General features: G+C 38.9%; 1 protein-coding gene across 2 annotated transcripts in view; it reads right to left on the reverse strand.

The window, feature by feature from the left end:
- Positions 1–20,462, reverse strand: part of zmiz2 (zinc finger, MIZ-type containing 2) — a 107,759-nt gene that overhangs the window by 40,528 nt on the left and 46,769 nt on the right. For both annotated transcript variants that reach the window (XM_028797914.2, XM_051936266.1), the window contains exon 2: positions 306–435. In XM_028797914.2, the coding sequence (XP_028653747.1) occupies positions 306–355 (50 nt within the window). In that variant the 5' untranslated portion in view covers positions 356–435. The remainder of the gene's footprint in view (positions 1–305; positions 436–20,462) is intronic.

Raw genomic sequence — 20,462 nt, forward strand, 5'->3', positions numbered from 1 at the left:
ATGAAGCACAATGAAAGACAGCACATATTTAGTCTTGCTGTTGAAGGGAGGGAGGTTTTAAAACCCACAGGAAGTGAATCACTTAGCAACAGGAAGTTAGACAAGGAAAGTACCGCTCACAGCCTCACATGAACCTTGGCAACCTCTTCAAGTCCACTGTTTCTCTTAAGTCTTAAAGATGTCTGTAGGGCTTGTAATTTTTTTAAATGGTAAGAGTATTAATAAACTGGTTCACAGTACACAACAAACTTTAGATTGAGCAGACTCAAGCCACAGAGGTGACATTCCTCATTCCCAGTCCTTACCTATGAGGCGTTGGTGGCAAGGTGGGTTTCATCGGGTTCATGGAATTCATTGGATGGTGTCACAGATCACTGGTGAGTTGTGAGGGACTCGTACAAGGGACCTCAGGAACTCATCAGAAGTTCAGGCAGCCTGAATAGAAGAAAGGAAAACTCATGTCAGGATAAGTAAGATGCAGGAAGTCATTTCAAGCAAGCCCATTATAATTTCATTTCTTTATTCTCTTCAGAAATTCACTTGAAGATTGAATACAGGCTAAATACATTTCCTAAAGGCCACCTTGTCAGTTTCTGCTGACTGGAAGATGATTGATGACAATGACACACTTGTGACAAACAAGTGACTAAGATGAGTTCAGAAAAAATCTGGCTTTGTAGCCACCAGATCAAATAATAATAAAACCTATCAAACAGTCTTGTTTTTCCCATTGATTTCATCTTCTAGTAAGGCAGTATATCTTTTTATCACTTAATGGTGCTGATGTGTCAGATGTTTCAACCAACTTGAACTTTTTTACTTTAATGTTCCATGGCTGTTTTTGGTAAACACCAGTGGTGCAAATCTCCATTTTGTAACAGGTGATCACACAGCCCAACAATATATCAGTACTTATCCAAAAGTAAATAATGATGGAAAAAATAACCTTTATTTTAAATCGCTTATTTCTATAGCAAACACCATCCCCAGGTGATTTAGAAGTACAGATGTAAAGTACAGCTTCTTACATGTATTATCAACAGCACATTAAAAGTCAGTTACACTATGCAGGAGCACCAGCAACTGATGTGGAAGCCTTGTACTTTGTTATTAAGCTTTTAGGTAACACTGCCTAAAGATAAGAAATTTAGTAGTTAATGAATTTGCTATCCCCACTATTCAATTATGCACCATATTACCCATCTGTAAATCTGGACTACCCTAAGGCACAGGAAAATAAGAGTGGCATTCCCTTCCCAATCTGAAAGCCACAAACAATCAGTCTAGTCTTTTATTCCATGCCACAGAGGGAAGCACAGGAGCAGCCTATCCTACTTTCATCTCTTTGACACCTGTAGCATTTGCTTGTTGGGGTGGAAAATACGGGCTCACTGGGTATGTTCGGACTCCCAAGCAGCTGCTCAAACTGCTTAAAATACCATACAGCTTTGTGAAGCTGTAGCTGTTCTTCTAAACATATTCAAGATGTGACCCTTCACCCTATTAGTTCCATTTTTGTGAACACCTGGGTTGCATAACAGACACAGAAAGGGACTTGCTCAGTTATAGCACAGTCAAAGGATCCCTAGTTGTGTCATTCTATGGAAACAAAAAAATGCAAAATTTAAGAAACAAATGAAAAGGTGTCGGGAAGGTGCTGGTCAAATTTCCCTCAAGCCCGTTTGGTTAGCAAATGGGCAGACACATCCCACCTTCTCTGTATGTTAACAGAAACCCTCTGTTCTCCAAAAGCCACTGCCCACAGTATTGAGCTCAGAGCATGTGCAGCAGGAACACGGAGGTCTGCTGTAGGAAAACTTGGTGTTCTGCCCAAGCAGGAGCTGACGCTGCACCACTCAGACAGGAAATGTACACAGCTTCTCCTCTCTCCCACACAAACACACAGACACAATGCCGCCCAATTAACTGTTGCACTGCACCTTCCTGCACTGGAGACTGCTAGAGGGGATCCCCCTCCCCCTGCCCACCCCTCCACCATGTGAGCACCGAGCACTGCATTGCAGCCCTTGTTCTCCAGAGCGCCAAGGTAAGCATACCCAAGCAACATGCATGTCATACACACTCTGCAGGTCTTTTACTGCAGAAAAACATGCCAGACAGCACTCCTCAAGTAGACAATTGTGCAAAGGAAACCTCTCGCAAAAAGAATTAATCTCCCAAGGTGTAAATCCTATTCCTACTTTGCTATTCACTTGTGTATTAAATACACAGTAGGAGAGAGACAGAGACAGATTTACCAGGAGCAACCAGAGTAGCAACACATCTTGGCATGGCAGCCAACACCTCTCTCACATGATCAAGGTGAAATGTGGTCAGACCTACCAGAAAACTGCAATAGCACAAGTACAGAGTTGCAGAACACCATGTACAGTATTTTGCGCACTATAAGGCGCACTTAAAAGCCTTTAATTTTCTCAAAAATCCACAGTGCGCCTTATGTGTGCACTGAGTTCCAAAATCTATAAAAATCTTGTGCATTTTAGTAAGCGCTCCGCTTGATTGACTGTCGGACCAATTCCTGCCGACATAGGGACGTAGTAATACGTACACTACGAACGCTGGCAGCGATAAACCAATCGCAGAACATTACGTAAAGCCACGTACACTTACCTCCGCCACGCCTACGGCAGGTAGGTATATTGTACTACTGGTGCACTGCGAAACAACATTTGTTTGGCTAAGGACCCTGAAAATGGCATCAGAGAAGAGACATGCTTATGATGCACAATTCAAACTACAGGCTATCAGTTACGCGGTTGTAAATGGGAATAGAGCAGCAGCGAGAGAATTTAAAATCAATGAATCTATGGTTCGGAAGTGGAGGAAGCAGGAGAATGAATTGCGCCAAGTTAAAAAGACAAAAAAGAGTTTCCGCGGGAACAAGGCGAGGTGGCCAGAGTTGGAAGACCAACTTGAACAATGGATTCTTGAACAAAGAGCAGCCGGGAGAAGCGTCTCTACGGTCACCATTCGACTGAAGGCAATAACGATAGCACAAGACATGAAGCTCGAACACTTTCAAGGAGGTCTGTCTTGGTGCTTTCGTTTTATGAAAAGGCGCCATCTCGCCATCCGCGCACGAACTACCGTGGCGCAGCAACTGCCAGCGGATTACAAAGAAAAGCTGACCATCTTCCGCACCTACTGCAACAACAAGATTAACGACAAAAAAATCCAGCCCAACCACATCACCAACATGGACGAGGTCCCTCTCACTTTTGACATCCCCGTGAACCATACTGTGGAGAAAAAGGGGACCAGCACGATATCCATACGCACCACGGGGCATGAGAAGTCGGCTTTCACTGTTGTTCTTGGTTGCCACGGTAATGGACAGAAACTACCACCTATGGTCATTTTTAAGAGGAAGACGCTGCCAAAAGAAAAGTTTCCAGCCGGAGTCATCGTTAAGGCCAATCCAAAGGGCTGGATGGACGAGGAGAAAATGAGAGAGTGGCTGAGAGAGGTGTATGTGAAGAGACCAGGCGGGTTTTTCCATGCATCACCGTCTTTGTTGATCTGCGACTCCATGCGTGCCCATATCACCGCTACTGTGAAAAAACAAGTGAAGCAAATGAATACGGAGCTTGCCATCATTCCGGGAGGATTAACAAAAGAACTCCAACCGCTGGACATCAGTGTAAACAGGGCGTTCAAAGTGAAGATGCGAGCGTCATGGGAGCGATGGATGAGAGACGGCGAACACACCTTTACTAAGACTGGGAGGCAGCGCCGGGTGAGTTACGCCACCATATGTGAATGGATTGTGGATGCCTGGGCTAAGGTGTCTGCTTCGACTGTTGTCCGAGCTTACGCGAAAGCTGGAATCATTGCTGAACAGCCACCTGGTAACGAGACTGACTCCGACAATGACGAGAGGGAACCCGGCATGTTTGATGGCGAACTTGCCCATCTGTTCAATTCAGATACAGAAGGTGAGGACTTCGATGGATTTGTGACAACAGACTGATCAAAAAACAATGTCAGTGTATTTTTAAATACGTAGTAGAATAAGGTTTAACTAAACTCATTGTTTTGCTTCTGTTACCTTGTTTTTGCATGCGCCGAATAATACAGTGCGCCTTATGTATGGCTTAAGTACAGAAATAAGCCCCGCAATTGAGAGTGCGCCTTTCAATCCAGTGCACCTTATGGTGCGCAAAATACTGTACTCAAAATCATGTGAGGTTTACAAGTTATTTGGCATGTCTCTGCAGCAGAAGCAGCTATTAATTTTTAACATATTTATTTACATAATGTCCACAAAAAAAAACACACATTTTTTTAAATAACAGAAAATCTCTTACTGAACTGCTTGGGAGAAAAAAAACAATTTCTAATCTCATATCAAAGAGCCTCATTTTGGCAAAGCACATCTCCATGAAGTGCAGTTGGCCATTGGGCAAGTGTCCCTCATACAAGTAAACAGAGGATCACCACTAGGTTCTACAGTTCAGTGCATTACTCCTGCACCTTGCCAGAAAGAAATACAATTATCTCTGTCTTACGGCTATGCTCTACAATTTAGAGGGGAGCTTACTGTTGCCACCTTTATATTAACATTAGGAACGAGAGGAAATGGGGCTGGTAACTTTAGTTCACAAGTCCTTCCATCATAACATGAAACTCTAAAAGGACATTACCTGTTCACTGATGCATGGAAATTAGTGAGTTTTTATATATTATTGGTTTTCTTTTTTTCTTAACACTATTTTACACTACATAGATTGCCAATTTTTACCAACTCCTTTAATATTCTTTATTGTTATGGATCAAATCTTATAAGCAGCATTAACTCTTTTGATAAATGTTTGTACTTGTTTGTTAGTCCAGTTAATTTTTTACTCTTTTACTGTTACAAACCAGAAAAGGTAAAAATGCATGCAGAGTAGCAATGTTTTAAGTATAGAATGGGCTTATGCATAATAAGGAATTGTGATGTCAGCAAGGCCTCCTTGAAGGATTTGAGGGTTACTACTGTGCGTGAGCCAAACACGCCCTGAAATTGAAATGTTGTCTCCAAGAACCTTTGGACAGCAATATAATGGAAGTAATACAGGGATCAGGCTTTTCCTGATGGTGTATTATCTGGACAAGCAGAAAAACAGAATAACTGTCTTTCCCTCTAGTTTGTTACGTAATTCACCCAAAACGACTCCCAAGAGTTGCAGACATGCAGAATTAAAATAGGACCCCTGAATCCGTATCAGTGTAGAATTACTGTTTATGTATAAATATTTTTGTCTGTTTTCAGATTTTGAATTCACGATAGTTTAATTTGACATTTTTTTACATTTTGTTTCATAATTTAAAGGCTAACTAAAAAGATTACAATATGCAAGCTTTCGAGGCAACTCAGGGCCCCTTCTTCAGGCAATGAAGAAGGGGCCTGAGTTGCCTCGAAAGCTTGGCATATTGTAATCTTTTTAGTTAGCCAATAAAAGGTGTCATTTTGCTTGGCTTTTTCTCTACATTCATAATGGCTAACACGGTACAACACCCTAGTACTATAATTTAAATGGTAATTTTCGTTAACAAAGCAACAATATAAATATGGTGGTGTCCGCAGGTTACATTATCCCTCTGTGCACAGCTTTAGTTACCTTTATTTCTAAACAGGCTTTAGCATCAGGATTTTTTTTTTGGTTATGACCATCTTCAGAGTCTGACTTTGATTTTTGTTTTGCACCCTTTGACTCTGGTAACTTATTTTTGTTAGGATATCACCAGTATTCTAACCCTTACTCGTTTTTGAGTATGATTTCTTGTTTCTCAGTCATCTCTTGATTGTTTGTGCTCACAATAGCCCTCAGTAATCTGTGTGTGTAAACACCCAGAAGGTAGCTTAGTTCTGGAGTTCATAAGCACACTTTAAGCCATTGATCATTGAAAATGGAGTTGACAGGAAGCACTTTTTTGTATAAGGTGTAAAAAGTTGGCCAGTGGGCAAGAAGTTTTCAAAAGTGAATGCGACACTGAAACGAGAAGCAACGTCCACAGCAGTAAATCCTAGTTGCAACTCCCCTGACAAAGTATGTAGTTAGTGTAAGTAATTAACTTAATTAGTTAATTTATGTATATTATATAATTGTCCCTATCATTCAGATATTTCTAATTAATAACTGCATTTGCTCCATGGTCTAGGTGTCTTGAAATGCATTCATGCTTGCTATCTTAAGCATTTCCTCTCTTTGTGCACAATGAAGGGTGCTATATAAAAAAAAAAAAAAAAAAAAACTTTTTATACAGAGATAGAAATAAGCCTCCTAACCAAGTACATTTATGGCGTGGTTTCTCAATTGATCCTCTCCGTTTTATAAATGTTACAAATACCTTATAATTTTTTAGTTCTTCCTGTGTTTATGATGTTCCCCGACTGCTGCTTTTGTGTCTTACAAGGTCACCATTTAGGTTTCTTTAAACTATAAACATATGGTAATGCCTGTGAGACTATCAGTACACAATAAAGTGAACCCTGGAACAGACAGCTATAGTAACAGGCAGTGACACAACAAAAATGGTCATTTTGCAATTGACATAAACAAAATGCACAGTTCATACAAGATCTGGTTTTTTTTTTTTTTTTTTTGCTCTTTTGCAGAAGGGTTTTAAAGAAATGCAAAAGCAGAAATCCCCTTCCCCAGCAAAAACAGGAAATACTATGATGCTCTTACCTCCCTCGCTGGACTGCGGCACAAGCCACGTGCAGGCGGGATGCACACTAAATGGTTTGAAAAGAGGCTCAGCTGCAAATTCAGACAAAGTCTCTCTGTCCAGCTCACTCTTTCGCTCGCGCTTACTCTCATTCCACAATCAGTAAAATGAAACCACTAGCTCCCCTAACAGACTGAGCCAGGTGTGAACATTTTTTTTGACTGTAGCACTATTCAAAGAGGGCTGATAGTCTGAACAGTGATCTGACAACTGCAAGACCTTGAACCAGTACTGATATTTCAAACACCAAGCTAGTAAATAAGATCAAAAAGTCTTTATTGCAAAACTGACCGCTGCCCTTAACTTTATAACAAGATTACATAATGCTGCCACCACACTTTACACTATAGTGATGGTATTATCAGGGTGACGTGCGGTGTTTGGTTTATACCACACGTAATATTTAATCAGTACAAAACTGGATGAGGGATGGAACATAAATATTCTTAGTAATGCAGTCAGATGTAATTTTAATTAAAAATACTAGGTAGAAAATTAAACTAAAAATATAATTAAATGGTATAAGCATGAGAATTTTTATTTTAGAATGTAATGGAGTTCAACTGCTGGTCCAGTTATGCAGGTTGAGGCCAACCACTTTTCACACATATTATTACTACAGTACAGTATATAATTGGTCAATGTCTTTATCATATCCAGCTTACAACATTAGAATACATTATAATTGTTCACATGAATTTATTTGCAGTTGGAGCCCAGCCATGTTAAATGACTTGCTTAGGGTTGTATGAACAAGGCAGGAACTAAACCTGCAACCTGGAAGTTTAAAAGTCTCCATACCACACTGAGTAACTCTGACATATAATGCAACAAGAGTTTAAGTAACACTTGTGCTATGCATGTTGCACTTTTCCAACAATTTATTTAATTTGTGAACTTAATTTTGCCTTCCCTGGACTAACATTTCGGAAATAATTTCAAAATTTCTCTTCAGGGATTTATGATTCATTCAGATATAAAAACTGTGTGTTAAATGAGTAAAAGTCAAATATATATGTGTTGTAGCCGACCACATGGTCAACTTGGCAACCATTCTGTTAAAGTTGAACAGTCCGACTTTTAATGTGTGATGGGCAATAAATTCTTATTCATGTAAAATAAACTGGCCTTGGAAAGTATCTTTGAACTTTGAAGGCTATATAATACAGGCTATAATACTTAGTCTACAACATGTACAGCATTGTATTTATAGACATTACAGAATCATCCCTAAGGTAGTACAACAAGCAAGGCACATCCAACTCAGAGAAACAGCTGTGCAGATTAAAAGGACAGTTCTCCAAAAATGTCTATTTTCCCATTACCATTTTACACTAACTAAAAGTGAATGTTACTACCATGGTATAAAAAATATTTGTCTTTCTTTTTCAATATGCAACATCTTTTCATTTTCCAGTGTTACGCTTAAAGGTTGCCTTTGACGATGTGTACAATTCCAGAGCTTTTACCAATACTTACTGTACACGTATCTGTCCATTTTCAGTACTCAAAACCTTAAGACCTGTTATGAACTAATTTCCCAAACTCAGCCAGTACAAAGCAGCAGCCAAATTTGGACAGTTTGCCATTTCACCTATTGTCTCTATAAAGAAGAAACTTAACAAAAAACAGGGGTCCAAGACCTGTGAAGTAGCAAATTATCCAGTGTACCAAAGTGTCATAGTGTATACATCAGAATGTAAAGCAATTTTTAAATATGCTTAATGGACAGAGTAAAAACAAAAAACAGGGGTCCAAGACCTGTGAAGTAGCAAATTATCCAGTGTACCAAAGTGTCATAGTGTATACATCAGAATATAAAGCAATTTTTAAATATGCTTAATGGACAGAGTAACTACAGACAGGTCTAAATACTCACTAAGGCTTGTGCAGTGCGCCAAAGATTTGAGCTGCACTCATCATTGTGTGGTTTCCAGCCTAATTCTTTACCTGTCAGGCCATACTTTTAATATGCAAGAGTGCTGCATATGGTGAAGCTGTCAAATTTATGTACCACCACAAGCACAGAACCTCTGCATTTTAGCAACATAATAAAATATGTGAACTAACATAATTCCCCATTCTACAGGCAATATTTGATTTTTTTTTTCTTGGCTAAAGACATACTATATGGAAATTCATTGAAGACACATGTGATGCCCCATGCCATGGCACTGTCCCTTATCAAGGCATCCTGTAGTAGCAACTGGTGACATAAAAACATGTTTTTGGTGCAAAGGAGTGCAAAAGTGCATGTTTACTACAAAAAAAAAAAGAAAAAACTCAGTGTCATTGTGCAGTTCAAATAAATATCTTTTAATAAAAACATCCTTAAAAACCATAACTTTGAGAATAAATAAACAAAACATTCAAGATCACGGTCAACCATAGTTCCTTTCCCTTCACCAAATCTCCTGTCCCTTCTGCTCCCGCTCAACAATTAAATGTGCAGACTCAAGAGGTCAAGGATGCCAGTCTTTTCAGCTCCCTGCCAACCACTTCTGCTGTGTCCACTGAGAGTTTCCCAGAACCTGCTCTACTCACTATCAACTTTGTTGTCATCCACTGTGACCATTGAGTCCTCAGTCTCCCCAAGCTCATCCCAGTCATCAACAGGGCTTGATCCATGTCCATTAAGCGACACTCCTTGCTCATTTTCCCCTATAGACTTCATCCCGACTGACGCTCTCTCACTTATGCTTTTCAAATACTGTGGAACCTCGGTTTGCGAGTAACTTGGTTTACGAGTGTTTTGCAAGACGAGCAAAATTTTTAATAAATTTTCACTTGATAAACGAGCGAGGTCGTGCAGTACGAGTAGATTGTCTGCTGAGAGTCATGTGATCACAACTGAGCTGATGGTTCTTCTCTCTCTCTCACTGCAGGATTGTGGGCAATCGTCTTCTATTCTCCGTCTGAGTCGGCGTGCCTCACTCATATAGTCAACATCCGTACGAGCGTATAGTGTTTACTACAGCATTAGCATTGTGACTGTGTGCGTGTGTGTGTGCTGGGACGTGCAAGTCCCCGTTTTGCACCCTAAAACAAGAAGCTGAGTCTCAGTACTTTAGCAACACAAGCTTTATTCAGCTTGAAACAGCAACAGCGCGGTTATTTATATACAGACACAGCAGTCAGGCAGGGCCCTGCACATTTATAATGTTCCTTGTATCACCCATTGACGGCAGGCGCTTATAGCATGTCCGTGATCTTTTACGGAGAACTGCTACAGCGCTGGGAGACTGCGATTGCTTTGGTACGTGTCATCCCGTTGGGTGCAATCCCACAAGAGTTTAGAAACTCACTCACACCAGCCATGATTCTTTTCAAAGGTAAAGTGCAGGTTAATTTGTTTTTATGTATTTTTACTTTATATTTTGTATTAATCATTTTTATATGAATAGTTTTGGGTTGTGGAACAAATCATCTGAGTTTCCATTATTTCTTATGGGGAAATTCACTTTGATATACGAGTGCTTTGGACTACGAGCACGTTTCCGGAACGAATTATGCTCGCAAACCGAGGTTCCACTGTATATGCCTTCCTTTCCCTTATGTATAGTTCTCTTCCTTCTTACCATTTAATTAAATCTTTTATATGGTAGTGTAGGAGATGTGCTATTGACACCTGGAGCTGCCAATGAGGGATGGCTACGTCGGTGTCTCTGTCACACATGCATATTTGATTAGTCAATCCCCACATTAACTGCTCTGTGCCAGCTTGTCATTAAGACCCTGCCTCACCTACAGTAGTGATCCTAGTCCCCACTGCTCCACTAAAAACTGCATTTGCCAATTTTGCCATGGCTTTGTAACAGTACAACAGTGTGGCAGTAACTGCCAAGGGCAGCTAAAAAGCAGTTATGTTATTGTATGACAATGCTGTCAGGCAGATAGACTCTGAGATCTAGTGTACAGTTATGATTGTGCTCTACTGAATTATTTGTCTGCACCCCCTGTTTAAAAAGACCTTTTTTGCCTTTCAGCTAATGGAACTTCCACCACCCAGCATAAATTTTTTTTCCCTGAACATCTGCAGTAGCCTGACTTGATGACTTGACATGCGGATGTTTAAATACGAGTAATGCAAGATTTTCTCATTGGTGGTTTTGATACTGTTTGTTGTTGTCCAGCGTTGGAGTCTCCATAAACACCTGTTCTATCAAAATGTCAGTATCTTTCTTCTGCATAAAAAGATGAGATTCAATACAAGCTACATAGGGTAAGTAACATATTAAAAAATTGAAGGAAGAGTATCCCTTTAAATGGTACATCTATCCTTTTTCTAGCATGTTTATCTATCTGTTTCAGGGCTGTGGGTAACTATATTTTATTCTGGCTGTACATGGAACAAAGCAGAAACCAATCCTGGGGAAATGTGCTAGGCCATCATAGGAAACACTCCTACAAGGCCAATTTAAAGTCACAAATAAACCTGCCATGCATTTCTTTGGGGATGTGAGAAGACAAGCCATGAAGACAGCACACATTTAAAATAATCTTTCACAACGTATAAAGTACACAATATTATAGTTCTAAAAGTTTAAACATTATTAACTTGGTGTACTGTTACTTTAATACAGTAAATGAAATGTTTCCTAGTAGTACAAAAATTTAGGCAAACCGACTTAACATTTTTGCCTGTAACTGTATATGTAAAATTCACAGGTGAAATGAGTGTTACAATGGTGGTACCTCCTGGTGTACTATATTAGAGTCATGTTTTTTTTTGTTTTTTTCAGTTTTGGTATGTGGTACTCTAAAATCTCATACATTCCAAGTATACACAGTCCAGATGTTTTTGCAAATGTTTTCAGTTTTATTTGTAAATGTGCCAGCAGTCTCAAATGTGTATAGACTTACATTCTAAAACCAATATAGAAGATTTTGTGTTAGTTATGTTTGTAAAAGATTACAAGAGATGTACAATTACAACCATATAAGCAACTTAACAACAGAATGAAGTTTCACTTAACATGTAAACAAATACCTTCTAGACAGACTGAAACATTGTGTCAAAAAAGATTGCTAAGTAAGGGTGGTTTTTAAAACTCTCCCTTTCTCTCAATTTCCAAAAACCTGAACAAAAGTTCCATCATAATGGAATTTTATTGTACCTTTTGCAGAAATATGGTTTGATAAAAAAACACACATTAATTCATGACCCGAGTAGCCTTTCTATTTTTAGCTCATTCTGGGCTTCACAAACATGTATTACGTCCAACATACAGAAATGCAGTGCTGCATTGTCTTGTATCTTTCCAGCTTAGAAAATGAATGATGTAAAATCTACCACAAGACACTTCACAAATACAGAGCTATGCAATAGATAGTCTGGGATTTCACAGTCCAGTTCCTTACCGTTACGTGGTATTTTATTACATTTATTAAAATATTATTTTAAAGAAAGCAATGAGCTTAAGTTGTTTTTTTGTCTGGTCAGTAGCTAAGTTTCCATCCAGTTTTTTGCGACGTTTTGTTATCGACAAACAGAATATACGTAAAAAAAATGTGCAAAATTTGCTGGCTTTTTATCGATAAAATGGTGTGCGTGATGACGTCATCCCCCCCCCCCCCCCCCCCCCAAAACGAACTGTCGCATAAGTTTTGCTGTATCGCGAAAAAAATCTGCCCTTGAGCCGTTTCCATACATAATTTTGTGTATGTCGCAAATTATCTACCTTTTGTTTTCCACGTTACACCCCCTCCACTAAACAAAGAAACAAAGAAATGGAGAGATTATTCAGACAGTTTTTTGAAATTTACCAGCTTACTGTTATTTCAGTTTCACAAATAAGTGGAATTGTACATAATATCCGAAGACGACAGCAGAATGAAGCAGTTGCTTGTCTGATAGCCCTAGAGCTCGAAGAAAGTACCCCAGTGCGACGAAACCCACGGGTATGGGAGAGACGACGGAATAAGACCTTCTGGGAGGAGGTGGTGGAGAGACACTTCACAGAAAATCTCTGGCTGCAACATTTTAGAATGACACGGCCGACGTTTGAGATGTTGTGTGGATTCATCAGTCCTGATGTTGCGCCCATCACAGGTTGCCACCGACCACCGTTTCCAACCCAAAAGCGGATTGCCATCGCCCTTTACAAGCTGGCAACCTGCGCCGAGTATAGAGTAGTTGGAGAAACTTTCGGGGTTAGTAAAACTACCGTCCATCGATGTGTATATGCTGTGTGCACCGCTATTAAAGAAAAATTAATGCGGCGTTATATCAGACTTCCGACTGTAGCGGAGGCCAATGAAATTGCATACCGCAATTCCTTGGTGCATCTTGTGCCACAGATTTACGGTGCGCTGGATGGCTCGCATGTGCCTATTCTTCCCCCGACGGAAGGCTACCGCGATTACATTAATCGCAAAGGGAGGCCATCTATTGTTCTCCAGGCCCTTGTTGATGACAGGTGCATGATACGAGACATTTGCGTTGGCACTCCTGAAAGTGCCCATGATGCAGCTGTGTTTGCAGCATCGGATCTGTACAGGTGAGCCTACCTTTCAACATCCCTTCTCAGTGCGATAACAACTGAATTAGTACTGTAACCTGCTTCCCTTAAGGTTTTTAATTAAAACTGAAATTTGAATTAATACAAAATAACAACGTTTAATCAAAAAAAAAACTCTCTTCATCAGACCATGCGAACCGCTCCGCCATTCTCGTTTTGATTGCACGTGATATGTGACACATTTATTTGCGTTAAAGCCCTTTTTTCTGACAAAAAGTGTTTGCAATGTAGTTTTTGCGACATCTGAAGTATCGATATGGAATTTATGCGCTAAAGTTAAACGGAAAAATATTATGTCGACATGTACATCATTTTATCTATAATTAGCATTTCCATCAGCTATATCGGTAAAAAAATTTGAAGCGCTAAATATTTTTTCGCAAAAACTCCTTGGATGGAAACCTGGCGAGTGAGGAAGAACACCCCACTGCTCATATTTGACTGAAAACTAAGCTGTGCTGCCTTACTAGTTTCACAGTGCATGATGGGCAATCTGCTGTTTGAAAAGCCACACCTTTAAAAAGTTTTCCTTGCCAAATTAAAAAAAAAAAAAAATCTCACTTGAAATGAAAACATGTATCAATGGAAGACTGAAGATGTAGATTTTTCCCTTTAATTCATAAATTAAGTAGACATTTGTATAGAAGCCCACACATCACTTTCCAAATATGTTATACATCAGGAAGATTTAAAAATAAATTTAACTCATGGTTCATTCTAAATATGCTCATTTAGTGATGCTGGCAGCTCCCCAGACTTCACCACTGCACTACTGTGGATAATTACAATATGTAAGCTAGTGAACTCCTTGCAGTATTTTAATTTGCTGGGTGGAGACCATATCGCATTTTTACTAAAAAAAGAATAAGATTCAGAATTGCTGTCCTAATTGGGACTGATTCCTGCCTTGTCTATGTTACTCTCAAGATAACCTTCAGCTAAAGTCATCCTGCACCAAAGCATTTTCTGACACTGCATGGATAAAATCTGTAAACGTGATATAAATTCTGGTGACAAATGTACATAAAAATGTGTTGCTTAAAATTATACAGACATTGTAAAGTAAGTATTAACATACTTTGTATGTTCTGCCTTTTTGTCAGTCATACACTTGTGAGTTTACAAAGTCCATCATTCTATTTTCATTTTTACAGGATTTTAGTATCCCTAAGTAGAAACAAAGTGAGAATACCATTGATCTATAATTTGGAACACATCTAAAACTGAATGATACAGTATATCATATTGCATTTTAAATGAGAAGAAATCAAAGTAATAACAAAAATGTGGCCAGAAACCTCATCAAGCTCCTGAAAATGAAAATGACATTCACTTTGCACTCCTGTTATCTGTTCAAAGTTAAGCACTATGTGAACGGGGGCTTGTCCCCAATTGTTTTTACATGCTAGGGCAAAACTCCATGCTGAGTAAATGTGAAGAATGCCAAAATACAACTGAAACCTTTCTTAGTTATTCTTTCAGGCACAATGAATAATAAAGACAATAGTAGCCAAACATTAGGAATTACACTTGCAAGAACTTGGCACACCAGTGAAAATTAATTAGATACATGTAAAACATTCATTGGCTAATTCAGCATCATTCCCAAGCATATGAAGAATAAATGGAGAGTTTTTTCTATAAAAGAGTGAATCCTTGTGTCAATCATTTTAAATTGACTTTAAACATCTAGCCAAAGGCAGTCCTCCTAACTCAGTAACTCGCAGTAGCTCAGATTCTTGAACACTAATTACTACTTATTAATGAATGACCAAATAAGTGTACTTCTTTATTTAATTTGTACAGAGCTGCTTTGCACTTACTACATTTGACATGTGATACAGCCAAGCTTATTTAAAGGCAAAATAAAGAAATGGTTCATGCCCGATTATGTGTTAATGGTTTTAAAAAGATTTCTAAACGTTTGGTAATATTGAGTACAGTAATCCCTCCTCCATCGCGGGGGTTGCGTTCCAGAGCCACCCGCGAAATAAGAAAATCCGCGAAGTAGAAACCATATGTTTATATGGTTATTTTTATACTGTCATGCTTGGGTCACAGATTTGCGCAGAAACACAGGAGGTTGTAGAGAGACAGGAAGGTTATTCAAACACTGCAAACAAACATTTGTCTCTTTTTCAAAAGTTTAAACTGTGCTCCATGACAAGACAGAGATGACAGTTCTGTCTCACAATTAAAAGAATGCAAACATATCTTCCTCTTCAAAGGAGCAAACAAATCAATAGGGCTGTTTGGCTTTTTAAGTATGCGAAGCACCGCGGCACAAAGCTGTTGAAGGTGGCAGCTCACACCCCCTCCGTCAGGAGCAGACAGAGAGAGAGAGAGACAGATAAAACAATCAATACGTGCCCTTCGTGCTTTTAAGTATGCGAAGCACCGGGCAGCATGTCGCTTCACGAAGCAGCTGCACAGAAGGTAGCCAACGTGAAGATAATCTTTCAGCATTTTTAGACGAGCGTCCGTATTGTCTAGGTGTGCGAACAGCCCCCCTGCTCAATCCCCCTACGTCAGGATCAGAAAAAGTCAGCGCAAGAGAGAGAGAGAGAGAGAGAGAGAAAGTAAGTTGGGTAGCTTCTCAGCCATCTGCCAATAGCGTCCCTTGTATGAAATCAACTGGGCAAACCAACTGAGGAAGCATGTACCAGAAATTAAAAGACCCATTGTCCGCAGAAACCCGCGAAGCAGGGAAAAATCCGCGATATATATTTAAATATGCTTACATATAAAATACGCGATGGAGTGAAGCCGCGAAAGGCGAAGCGCGGTATAGCGAGGGATCACTGTATACAATATATCAGAATGCATTTAATAGTTCATGTTTGAGCTTCAGTGGTGGTGTAAAGTTATGTATTATAAGCTGTATCCCAGGTTAGATGAACATACAGTATTTAAATATACAATAGTTATTTTGCATTTTTGCAGTGAAATAATTGGCCTTCTTGGCTAGTGGATAAAGTTGCTTAGACAGGTTCCCCACAACACTGAACTAGATAAATCTGGTTTGAGAATGTTATCTAATATTAAAACTGATTTCTAATTAAATAACCTTATTTATTTCAGTTTCAGTTTTAGGCAAGTACAAATGAGAATCACTGTACAGTACGGTGCATAAAATTTCATCACACATTCAGTGACCACATTGAATGCTCCATTCACATGCTATCACAGTTTTCAGAGCTCTGAATTGTGACATTTCTCTTTCATGTATCAGTACATTCACACTAATTTGTGGATGGACTATTCAGAGGAACACAAGGTTGATGTTGATTTGGTTGTGGGAAAAAAGGCATATAAAGATAAACTTAATTTTTTTGTAAAATTAAGTACACTAAACATGTTAAATGTGTATCACTTCACTGTAAATAATGGCCTTTCAACCACAAAAATGGCATTTCTGGCTGACCAGGTTATTATTTTTATTTTATACAATTGACCAAGGTGAAAAGTCAGCTTTATGTCACAACTCCCTAGCTTTGCTTTCTATGGCCTGCCCACTCATACTTCTGAGTTCATAGGGTGTTGACATGGAATTTCTGACTCATAAACTAGCACATGAACACAGCACAAGTTATATGAATAAAACATAATAATAATAATAATAATAATAAATTTTATTTATATTGCTACAAAGTAAAAATAAAGTAATAAAACAAGAAAATCTATAACTACTTTAACAAAATGTCTTTCTAAAAAGATGAGTTTTTAGATTTCGTTTAAAAGCATCAGTCGACTGTGGGTCTCTCAGGTAGTTAGGGAGGGCGTTCCACAGATGAAAAAGCCCCATCATCCATACTGCGAAGCTTGGTTCTAGGGACTTGGAGAGTGTTAGTGTGTACAGAGTGGAGAGTGCGTGAGGAGGTATGAGGGGTAAGGAGTTCCTGTAAGTAAAGGGGGGCATGTCCATAAATGCACTGATGGGTGAGGAGAACGACCTTGTACTCTATTCTGAACATGTGTATGTAAAGATTTGTTCACTCTCCTGGTGTCACATGGTGGGTTAGTTCTTATTAGCATGGCTGCCTCACAGCTTTGGTCTTTGTCGAGTTCACATGTTCTCCCTGTATGTTCTGGTTTACATCCACAGGACAAGAATACGCACGTTGGGGGTTAGGTGATGACACTAAATTGACAAGATTGTATATGTTTGTGTGCCCTGTAAAAAGCTACTGCTTCGTATGTTGTTTGCCATTGTCTTACACACAGTACAAACATTGAACTGTTTTTTTTTTTTGTTTTTTTTTTTTTAACTAAGTATACAGTGCAAAGCAGACGAAAATAATGATTATAGTGCTTAGTGAAAATACTGAAAAGCAGTGCCTTTACATGTGCTTTCTATGGAAAAGTCAGAATGTATGACACATTAAGTTGTAAATTCTAAATAAAAGGTTAAGGTGTGCATTTTTCACTTGGTATAATCTGTTTATTGTCCTGTGACAAATGTGCTAAATTAATGAGAGGGCTCTTGTTATAATAAGAAAAGTTTAAACTGATAGGTTTTTTTAACTTGTTAAATAATGTAGCAGTACTAACAAAAACACTAAGATGTATGGGTGACAGACTGTAGAATTCTTTAACTGTGTGTTTCAAGTCTTAACAAAATGTTATTTAACACAAATATCCACTCTTCCAGATGTTTAGGGATATATCCATCTGTCCTTTGTCTGTACTATTTTTTCCATCTATCCATTCATTTTTTTAACACTCATCCATTTACTAACTAATCAGATTACACTGAATTTACACTTGTAGCAACACTCATCATGTTACATTACTTGTATTCTTCTTGCAATACATTGTGACCATCTCCTTAATAAAAAATGGTTAAAGCCCTGTGCATTAAATTTAAGTAAGTTTCTTGCCTGCTGAAACAAGTACCCTATATTGAGCAGTCGGTTGCTTGCTGCTGTACAACAGGCTGCTTTACTACAAAGCTAGTTAATTACTGTGCAGAGGCACTGGGAATTAAGGGGATAGATTTAATAGGCAAGTACCTTAGAGACCAAAATTGACAAGGTGTGTTTGGGAAGCCATTAACTGATGCACAGAGTCAGTTCCATGTTTCTAATGGTAGTTCACTACATGCATCCACTTGCACAAACTGCTTTAGAGGTCAGCTGGCAGCCACCTATTAGACTTCCTAATGTCATACACATTTATAATTAATTAGGCCGGGATGGTCCTAGAATCTTTGACCAATTAGACCACTTACATGTTTTTTTTTTCATCCCTACACCAAACACTCATACAGACTGTATCCTTTGGGAACTAAAGGATTGTGTGTTAAAAGCAATCTTGGTCACATTCAAACACCTGTCCTTGGCAAGTCGGCAATTATTTCATGATTGCCACATGGCACTTAATAGGGCCCAAACTGAGAAAGGGAAAAGAGAAATGAAGACTCCTTGCTTTCCACTGATTTAAAAGAAAAATTATATGGAGATACATGCCCATCATTATTGCTGTGAAAACTGCCTAAGCCTCATTTTTTGACAGAAAATAGTTTCCTGGCTAGTTGGGTATTCCCAGGGCAATGGTACCAACAGGGTAGTATAAAACCAGGGAACAGAATAAGGCAGTCAGAGCACACCAATGAAAGCCAAGAGGGGATTTCAGTGGGGCGTAAGCATTGCATTTGCTGTGGTTACTCCTGAAGTGATTTTATAAGATCATCAAAAAGGGAGAGGGAAGCCTTGTCGAACAAGCAGGTAGCAAGTGAAATGGCAATTCAGAAGTGTCGGTCTTCTGGGATCTGCTGGATTCTTATGTAAGCTAGCAGTGCTGGAGAGGAATAAAGCATTTCTTATATCCATAAAGGCAGTGGCACATTACACAACTTCTAGTCAGAGGGGATGTCAAACTTAAAAGACTACAGTTGCTGATCATGTTGCCTCAGTATGTCTCATTTGAGGATTAAAAATCACAGGGCATGACGAATTGCGTGACTCTTTGACAACTTTTTTTTTGCTCCTTTTTCTGAATCCCAATAATGTTTCTGCCATACACAGCCAATGATCTACAAATGATTTCCGGGTATAGGGAGTTCAGCTGCAATCTTGGCCATTATTATTATTATTTTTTTTTTTTTGCTTACATTCATTCTTTCATTGCAGGTAAAAGATGAAACATCCAGTAGATAAGACTCACTTCTGTTTGCAAGGTCCAAAACCTCCATGTTCCTCATAGCTGCATTATATGAATTGTACTGCTGGCTAAGCACTGGTTCTCTCAACTGTAACATACACAGAGTATGTATCTATAACTAGGTTTGATATTCTTGGGACTGATGATGTCAGATTACACAACTGCCGGGCATGGCAGTGTGCCGCAACTGCCTACGAGTCGCTAAGAGTATGTAAATGAAGTCTGCAACGAACAGTCGCTGGAAAAGTCATTTAATGTGACAGAGCATTAAAGTGATTCTGAGGCTTAAAGAGGAAATAGCCCTGGATTACGTTTTGGAGGCCACCTCTGTTAATGGAGGTGTGTTCATGGAATCAGAAAAGGAGCCGGGCAAAGACTCACTGGCAGGAGCAAAAATTGCACCGTTTTGAAGAGAAAGAGAAAGAAAGAGACAGGAGGAAGGAAGGGAAAGTCCTTGGTTTTTCTAGGGAAGAAGTTGAAGATGGGTAGCCACATGATAGGGTCTAATATCTTTTTTACTTTGGCTTTGCTTTAATCATTCCTTGTTTTTTGTGTTTTTTAATCAATGCATTATTCATTTCTTTACTCATTTTCCTGTGTTTCTGAGTATGAAATTGAGAATTGAGAATGCTGCTTCTTTATGTTTTCACAGAAGTCTATTGCAAATAGCATTTTTCTTAAGTGACACCCATAAAATACAGAGCTGTTTTACATTGACATTTAACAAAACAATGTACCGTTTTACCTTTGATAACTACTTGTTTTGATATCTAATACTTTGAAATCTAACACTGCATCTAGCTAATACACCAATAAAGGCTTGTGAAACTTTGGATGACTACCTACTTTGGAATGCAAGACAGCTCACACTGTGATTATCACAAGCTGGATAAGCCCAGCTGAGTGTAAAATTTTTCATTTGTTTAGTGAAATTGTAACTGCAAAACCAAATTACGGGTGTGTTGTCTTAGAGGCAAATCTTTGTCTTATTTTATTTTGATAGTCTGCCTTTCTCCACCTACACCATGCCCCACGCATTGTTGT

This window comes from Erpetoichthys calabaricus, chromosome 1 (assembly GCF_900747795.2).
Source record: "Erpetoichthys calabaricus chromosome 1, fErpCal1.3, whole genome shotgun sequence".
Taxonomy (NCBI): Eukaryota; Metazoa; Chordata; class Cladistia; order Polypteriformes; family Polypteridae; genus Erpetoichthys; species Erpetoichthys calabaricus.